Source organism: Microchirus variegatus, assembly GCF_963457635.1.
Source record: "Microchirus variegatus genome assembly, chromosome: 12".
Classification (NCBI taxonomy): Eukaryota; Metazoa; Chordata; class Actinopteri; order Pleuronectiformes; family Soleidae; genus Microchirus; species Microchirus variegatus.
Window position 1 is genome coordinate 27,261,645 of NC_139813.1, and position 9,254 is coordinate 27,270,898.

Consider the following 9,254-nt stretch of genomic DNA (forward strand, 5'->3'; position numbering starts at 1 on the left):
TATGGAACATCATGATGAAAAAAATTCATCCAGATCTGATATAAACATCTGAACTTATTAACAGGACTGAACCATGTTACATGATAAGTCTGATCCTGTACCAAATTTCAGTTTGGACAAAGATCTGTGGGTAGATTCTTACCTAAATAAAATATATTTGGGTGATCACCAACCCATCACAAAAACATTCAGCTCCATTCGTTAAAAACTCTGGACAGGAAGTTGCTAACATTAGGACAAACTTACAGAAATAAAAAACAATGTCAATGAAAACATAAGCTCTGGACTATAATCTGAAAGATTTACAACTGGAGCCAAGATCTGATTAATAAAAATGAGTCAAGATTTAAAAAAAAAAAAAAGTATAGTAAGTATATTCCACCATTTACATAACCGATAAACTGTACAATAAAACATGAGAAAATTCCCCCAGTTCAGTGATTAAAAGTTCAGTTGCTTGGACTTGGACGACACTGCAATACAGTTGTGTCCATGATAACGATGCTATGATGATACAGTGATTCTGAGAACTTCACTAACTTCATTGCAAGACTATTTAATTTGTGATATATCGTGATGTAAGCCTAACAAAACAAGAAAAAGTGTATTTCTTCACAGTATTTGTATTTATACACAACAAAACCTCTGTTTCAAAAACCAGGGCTCGACAGTGCGAGTGTTTTACTCTCATTTGTGAGTTAAAAAACATATATTTATAACAAAAACATTATATTGTTTTAACACTTATCTTATCACGTTGTAATGTGATACTGTTGTTTTTATTTTACTCGTGTGGCAGCAATTATTTCACACAAGCTACAGAAGGACTATATTGTGAACTGGACAAACTAATAAAACAACTTAGCAGTTATTTACATTAATTATATGAAATAAATCTCACAACAGGGTTTTGTCTAAATTTCCTCAACACTAAACACAACAAAATGCGTCTCAGCAGTGACATTTCACACTCACGCGTTCATATTTAGTCACAAATCCCGCCTGTTAACCGCGTTTCCCCATTCACACAATAGGCTAACATTGTAAGCATACGCCTATGGGACTTTACATTGAGTTTGTTAGCTTAGCGGTTAGCGGACTTTTGCCGCGACTCCGTTTACAACTATTTCCTCAAGAACAAAGAAAACGACAGACTTCTCTTTACTCACCGCGAAACTCTGCGTCTCCCAGACGAACAGGAATATACGTGATTTGACTCACAATCAACACAGAACCTGTGTGTGCAGCTAGCGAAGCTAAGGTGAGCTAAACAAAATGGCGGAGAGACAACAACAGGTCAACTTTACAGCAAGGAATCGTGGGAGCCGCCCCCTACTGGCTGCTAGGTGGAATTACAACACATAAGTTAATAAAAACAAACAGCATCAGTGAACACAAACAATCAAATAATTATACAGTCTTTATATTGTAAAGATGTTTATGTGGCTTTTTACATTGAATTTGTAGGAGAATTCATCAACAGGGACCGGACTCTACCGGACCTGGACCTGGAGAGAAGAGAATGAAGAGAGTATCACCAGAGAATCTTCTTCATAATGTCAGAAATTATCAGAGGTAAAAAGAAAAATAAGTTTGTTGTTTTCTGTAAAACATAATTCTATGAATTTATTTCTCTTGATTCGGAACCAGCATGAAAAACCAGACTCTCCTGGACCTGGTCCTAGCGGTGTGTCCATGAAGAGTGACTGGTCCAAAAACCAAATTATTAACTTCAGCGAGCGTCACAGGTGAGAAAACAAAATGAGTAGTTTGTTGTTTTCTGTAAAACATAATTCTATGAATTTATTTCTCTTGATTAGGAACCAGCATGAAAAACCAGACTCTCCTGGACCTGGTCCCAGCGGTGTGTGTATGATGAGCGAAGCATCTATAGGCCGTTATATGAACTTCAAGGATGGAGAGAAACATGGTGAACAGATGTAAGAATTTCACACATATTCACACACTTACATGATCCTCCACCAGGGGGAGCCTGTCTCATCCAAACTCTTTGGTGGACCAATCTTGCATTTCTGTTTGAGGTTCCACTAAATGTCTTCAGCCTGTCCTCGTCTCTGAACAAATGTCCAGCAGTAAATCTGGTCAGAGTCTGTGATTGGTCAGGGACATATCGACAAGACACTCTGATTTTGTCTTTGAGAGTTCACACATACACACTAGAGACTGTCCTTCAGGGACTTTTGTCTTCAAGTTGTCAAACTCATGTGAATTTGACTTAAGACGAAACGTAGGTGCAGCTCAGTGAAAACCTCGTTAGAACCTTGTTAAGTAAATGACACTGAATGTTTTCTCCTCAGAGTTGATCAGCAGAGGACAGAGGTTCTCAGTGGTCAGTCTGTCCAGCAGCATGGAGCAGACCTGGACTCCATATTTAAGGTGTGTAAATGTACAAACATGACACTACTGTTAATATTGAAGCAGAGTCCTGGTCCTGACAGTCTGGATGCTGCTCTGTGGACCTGCAGGATCTCATTTCACTTCACGTTGTTCTGTTCCAGATGCTGGAGGAGAACATCATCTGCTTTGTGAAGAACGAGCTGAAGAAGATCCAGAAGTTTCTGGGTCAGAGGGAGGATGAGGAGGTGTTGGATGGTGAAGATGAGGAGCAGAGGAGGAGCAGAGAGGCCTTTCTGAAGATCACAGACAACTTCCTGAGGAGGATGAAGCAGGAGAAGCTAGCTGACTGTCTGCAGAGCAGTAAGAGGACTTTTAATGTGAAAGGAAGAATTATTTCCTCAATGATCCACTCACTGATTTATTTTCTTGTGTTCCTTCAGAAACCAGAGCTCCAGATTGTCGACGTGAACTCAAATCAAACCTGAAGAAGAAGTTCCAGTGTTTGTTTGAGGGCGTGGCTAAAGCAGGAAACCCCACCCTTCTGAATGAGATCTTCACAGAGCTCTACATCACAGAGGGAGGGACTGGAGAGGTCAATGAAGAACATGAGGTCAGACAGATTGAAAGAGCTTCCTGGAAACCAGACAGAGCAGAAAGAACCATCAGACAAGAAGACATCTTTAAAGCCTCAGCTGGAAGAGACGGACCAATCAGAAGAGTGATGACAAAGGGAGTGGCTGGCATTGGGAAAACAGTCTTAACACAGAAGTTCACTCTGGACTGGGCTGAAGACAAAAGCAACCAGGACATAGAGTTGACATTTCCCTTCACCTTCAGAGAGCTGAATGTGCTGAAAGAGAAGAAGTACAGTTTGGTGGAACTCATCCATCACTTCTTCATTGAAACCAAAGAAGCAGGAATCTGCAGGTTTGAAGACTTGAAGGTGGTCTTCATCTTTGATGGTCTGGACGAGTGTCGACTTCCTCTGGACTTCCACAACACTGAGATCCTGACTGATGTCACAGCGTCCACCTCAGTGGACGTGCTGCTGACAAACCTCATCAGGGGGAAACTGCTTCCCTCTGCTCGCCTCTGGATAACCACACGACCTGCAGCAGCCAATCAGATCCCTCCTGACTGTGTTGACATGGTGACAGAGGTCAGAGGGTTCACAGATCCACAGAAGGAGGACTACTTCAGGAAGAGGTTCAGAGATGAGGAGCAGGCCAGGAGGATCATCTCCCACATCCAGACATCACAAAGCCTCCACATCATGTGTCACATCCCAGTCTTCTGCTGGATCACTGCAACAGTTCTGGAGAACATGTTGAAAACCAGAGATGGAGGAGAACTGCCCAAGACCCTGACTGAGATGTACGTCCACTTCCTGGTGGTTCAGTCCAAAGTGAAGAAGGTCAAATATGATGGAGGAGCTGAGACAGATCCACACTGGAGTCCAGAGAACATGAAGATGATTAAGTCTCTGGGGAAACTGGCCTTTGAGCAGCTGCAGAAAGGAAACCTGATCTTCTATGAATCAGACCTGACAGAGTGTGGCATCGATATCACAGCAGCTTCAGTTTACTCAGGAGTCTTCACTCAGATCTTTAAAGAGGAGAGAGGCCTGTACCAGGACAAGGTCTTCTGCTTTGTCCATCTGAGTGTTCAGGAGTTTCTGGCTGCTCTTCATGTTCATCTGACCTTCATCAACTCTGGAACAAATCTGTTGTCAGAGGAACCATCAACATCCCAGAGGTTCAAATTGTTTGGAAACAAACCTGAATTGAATCATCTGCACCAGAGTGCTATGGACAAGGCCTTACTGAGTCCAAATGGACACCTGGACTTGTTCCTCCGCTTCCTCCTGGGTCTTTCACTGGACTCCAACCAAAAGCTCTTAAGAGGTCTACTGACACAAACAGGAAGTAGCTCACAGACCAATTGGAAAACACTCAAGTACATGAAGAAGAAGATCAGTGAGAATCTGTCAGCAGAGAAAAGCATCAACCTGTTCCACTGTCTGAATGAACTGAATGATTGTTCTCTCGTGGAGGAGATCCAAGAGTCCTTGAAATCTGGACGTCTGTCCACAGAGACACTGTCTCCTGCTCAGTGGTCAGCTCTGGTCTTCATCTTACTGTCATCAGGAAAAGATCTGGACGAGTTTGACCTGAAGAAGTACTCTGCTTCAGAGAAGGCTCTTCTGAAGCTGCTGCCGGTGGTCAAAGCCTCCAACAAAGCTCTGTAAGTGGATCAATATATAAATATTAATAAGACATATTCTAAAGACCACAAGATAAACATGTTTAACCTTTTGTTCATCACTGTTTTCTACCTCAGACTGAGTGACTGTAAACTCTCAGAGAGAAGCTGTGAAGCTCTGTCCTCAGTCCTCAGCTCTGTGTCCTCTAGTCTGAGACACCTGGACCTGAGTAACAATGACCTTCAGGATTCAGGAGTGAAGCTGCTGTGTGATGGACTGAAGAGTCCTCACTGTTCTCTGGAGACTCTCAGGTCAGAAGTCAGTATATTTGACAGTTGGTCCATTGAATCCTGATTTGGCTTCTTTAGGTTCTTTTTGATGAAGATGTTCAACATCTTCAGGATTTTCTGAATCACTGAGTTCATCATGTCTTCTTAACTCCAGTCTGTCAGGTTGTCTGGTCACAGAGGAAGGATGTTCTTCTCTGAACTCGGCTCTGAACTCCATATCCTCCCTCCTGAAAAATCTGGACCTGAGTAACAATGACCTTCAGGATTCAGGAGTGAAGCTGCTGTGTGATGGACTGAAGAGTCCTCACTGTTCTCTGGAGACTCTCAGGTCAGGTGATCCATGAAAGGGTTGTTTTCATTTCCTGTCCATAAGAACCATTTGTTACGATTCGAAATGACATTATTCAATCATCATTCCTTCATGTCTGTGTAGCACTCCCCTCAATAGACTTCATACTAAGGTTATGCTTCTGGGTTCCTTAATTATATTTGAACCCAAATTTTCAGTAATTTTCCCTAAAAGTAATTTGGATTTTGTTTTTTATACACACTCAACTATAGGTAATCACTATGCTCACCTTTGACTCTGACAAAGGAAATATCACAAAATTCTTTTTTTTTTTTTTTTTAAATAAACAAATCAATTACAGTATTTACTTAAAGTTTAAACAAATTCTAAGAAAAGGTAATACACTTTTACTGAAAATATGTTAAAAGTAAATTCTTTGTAGCAGATATACTCTCAACTTGCATTCAAATTACCTTAAAACCTCTGAATAATAAGATTTCAGTTACTTTCAGTAATAAACCCAAACACAATTCAGTGGGCCCACACTTACTCACACACACATACACACAGCCGGCAAAACAAACTAACCACGTTGCAGGCCTGATATGGTGACTTTTGATAAGTGTTACCTCCAAACCAAACGATGACCGTTTACCCGATCTGTGTCTGGAAGCCGACTCTTCAGGTAGACTGGAACAAACTGGTGAGTGGATGATGGCGCCTCCTGCGCTGTCCGGGACGATGTCCAACGACGACAGGTCACACAGACACCGGCAACGTCCGAGCCGAACCCTCGTGCTCCCGCGGTGAGACCACAAGGTGCAGCCGATATCAGAAGCTGGTTTAACTCCTCGCGGCTAAGTGCGTTGGCTTTGAAAGCGAATGCTAATACCACACTCAGTTAGCTCAGTAGCTGGGCTAAGCTAAAACTAGACAGCTTCTCTAAAAGTTCCGAGCTGAAACTTCACAAACCGTACACAAACTACAGTAGTTCCAATGTCCGGGCTCCGAATGTCGAGCAGACAATCTCTTACACACTGAAAACTACACACTTAACTATTCTATTCTGTAGAATGTTCACGGTCATGCGTCTCCTTTGTGCCTCTTTTTCCTCTCGTCGTCGTTTTCACTCGCTCCAAAACACACACACTCCACTCGCTCACTTCCGGTCTAAACCTGTCAATCACACTTTTACCAATACCTGATCAGGATCACACTTCTTCCCCATCAGTACTTCCTCTCTCCCCATAAGTTCCTTCAAAATAAAATGTAATATTTAACCATGTACATTTGTCAGGTTGATCTTATTTATTACACCTTACTCCTTTTATCAAAACTATTTTAACTTTTATGAACTATTACTTCTAGATTTTTAATAACAGATTTAACCATTAATTTAAAATTTATTTTGATTTAAACCATAACTTATCCATTATTCATTTTATGAATACGGATTCTTAACAGGGTTACATTTTCGAATGTTTAGGTTGTCAGGTTGTCTGGTCAGAAAGAAAGGATGTTCTTCTCTGACCTCAGCTCTGAACTCCAAAGCCTCCCATCTGAGAGAACTGGACCTGAGTAACAATGACCTTCAGGATTCAGGAGTGAAGCTGCTGTGTGATGGACTGAAGAGTCCTCACTGTTCTCTGGAGACTCTCAGGTCAGAACTCAGTTTATTTCAAAATTCATCTTTTTAAATCCTGATATTGCTTCTTGTTGATGAAGATGTTCAATATCTTCAGGGTTTTCTAAAACACTGAGTTCATCATGTCTTCTTTACTCCAGTTTGTCAGGTTGTCTGGTCACAGAGGAAGGATGTTCTTCTCTGACCTCAGCTCTGAACTCCGAATCTTTCCTCCTGAAAAATCTGGACCTGAGTAACAATGACCTTCAGGATTCAGGAGTGAAGCTGCTGTGTGATGGACTGAAGAGTCCTCACTGTTCTCTGGAGACTCTCAGGTCAGATCTCCGTTTATTTGACAGTTGATCTTTTAAATTCTGATTTTGCTTCTTCAGGTTCTTGTTAATGAAGATGTTCAATATCTTCAGGATTTTCTGAATCATCATGAGTTCATCATGTCTTCTTAACTCCAGTCTGTCAGGTTGTTTGGTCACAGAGGAAGGATGTTCTTCTCTGACCTCAGCTCTAAACTCCAACCCCTCCCATCTGAGAGAACTGGACCTGAGCTTCAATCATCCAGGAGACTCAGGAAAGAAGCTTCTGTCTGATGGACTGAAGAGTCCACACTGGAGACTGGACACTCTCAGGTATTCTCCTCCTCTTCCTCTTCTGCTTCATGTTTCACGATAAAAGATTATCAAAAACAATAAATAAAAGCATTAAGAATCCTGGACATTATCCACCTGTGAGCTTCCTGAGTGACACAACTCTGTCTTAGAACCATAGATATTGGCTGAAGGGTTCCCTGGATCAGGTCTCTAGTCTCATGAGTCCAGAACCCAAACCTTTGACGATGCCTTTCAAAATAAAACCACAACAAGAGCATTACAAAATATTACATAAGAAAAGGCAAAGGCATCACTGAACAACTGAAATGTATAATTACTCTCCACAGACAACACAGACTATTCTACAGCTCCAAAATATGCCTGACTGACAAATCACTTTCATCAAATCACCAACTCTGGTTTGGTCAAAATAACCACTTCATTCACTAAATGAACGATGACTAAATGACTACTGTGTTAACAGAGTTGAGTAGATTTAGTACGAGCTTCATGGTGGCTCTTTTTAATGAAAACCACAGAAAACATGATCCTACTTTACAACTAAATGGTATAAACACACTTAGAATAGCAAACATGAACTTTCCTGTGTAATTCAAACATTCATCATTGTTTGAATGAATTTAAAATTCAGTGCTATAATCACATTTAAACGTCTTTGGCATCGTCTGGTCTAAACTGCAGGAGACAATTGAAGAATATTGCAACTGATTTTTGTGTTGTTCACATGGGGGCGCTGTTCAGAAAATGCGTAGCCGCCTGAAACTGTGGTCTCTGGTTCTGCAGACACCGTCTTCTCTCACACACCAGAGTGTAGTTCATAATTCTGTCCACCAGAGTGCGTTATTAAGACAACAGTTTGGACAAATGTTGGACACAAACTCATTCAGACTGTTTCTTCCTCCAGGATGGACCATGCTGGAGAGCAGTGGTTAAAACCAGGTCTCAGGAAGTGTAAGTATGGATTTACAGGAAATAACATATCAGCTGATCGTCAATAAACTGCAGCTGTGTCTTGTTGTTCTTCATCAGATTCATGTGAACTGGAACTGGACACAAACACAATGAACAGAAAACTCAAACTGTCTGACAACAACAGGAAAGTGACCAATGTGAGAGAAGATCAGTCGTATCCTGATCATCCAGACAGATTTGATGTCGATTATCAGCTGCTGTGTAGATCTGGTCTGACTGGTCTCTGTTACTGGGAGGTCGAGTGGAGAGGAGATGTTTATATATCACTGAGTTACAGAGGAATCAAGAGGAAAGGCAACAGTTTTGACTGTTTGTTTGGATATAATAATCAGTCCTGGAGTCTGAGGTGCTCTGATGATGATGGTTACTCTGTCCGTCACTGTGAGACAATAACATTCATCACATCATCGTCTGTCTCTCACAGAGTATCAGTGTATGTGGACTGTCCTGCTGGGACTCTGTCCTTCTACAGAGTCTCCTCTGACTCACTGATCCACCTCCACACCTTCAGGACCACATTCACTCAAACACTTTATCCTGGGTTCTGTGTCTGGCCTGGTTCCTCAGTGTCTCTGTGTTCTCTGTAGAACATGAAGAGACAGCAGCTTCAGTCGTGTGGTGGACGAGGTCTCACTGTTTATAATCTGATGTTAAAGCTCGGCTCAGTAATTCATTGTTGAAACACTTTTGAATTCTCTTCACGTCCTGATGACCGTCAATAAATAAAGAGAAAAAACAAACTTGTATGTGTGAAATAAACATAAATAACGATCGTCTGTCATTAACTGACCCGCCTACCTATGGAGGTACTGACTGTGCTGTGAGCGCCCCCTGCTGCTGAGAACCAGCCTGGAACACAGAGGTTCACATGTGAACGATCACAACATTTAAC

At 41.6% G+C, this 9,254-nt stretch overlaps 1 protein-coding gene across 1 annotated transcript; it reads left to right on the forward strand.

Moving 5' to 3' along the window:
* Positions 1-2,519: 2,519 nt before the first annotated feature.
* On the forward strand, positions 2,520-8,949 carry LOC310934616 (NLR family CARD domain-containing protein 3-like; the record flags this gene model as incomplete). The annotated part of the gene is made up of 7 exons (XM_083898378.1): positions 2,520-2,718; positions 2,799-4,602; positions 4,699-4,872; positions 6,627-6,800; positions 7,235-7,408; positions 8,295-8,341; positions 8,420-8,949. 7 exons carry the CDS (start codon positions 2,520-2,522, stop codon positions 8,947-8,949), a joined length of 3,102 nt encoding a protein of 1,033 aa, XP_083754504.1.
* Positions 8,950-9,254: the final 305 nt, after the last annotated feature.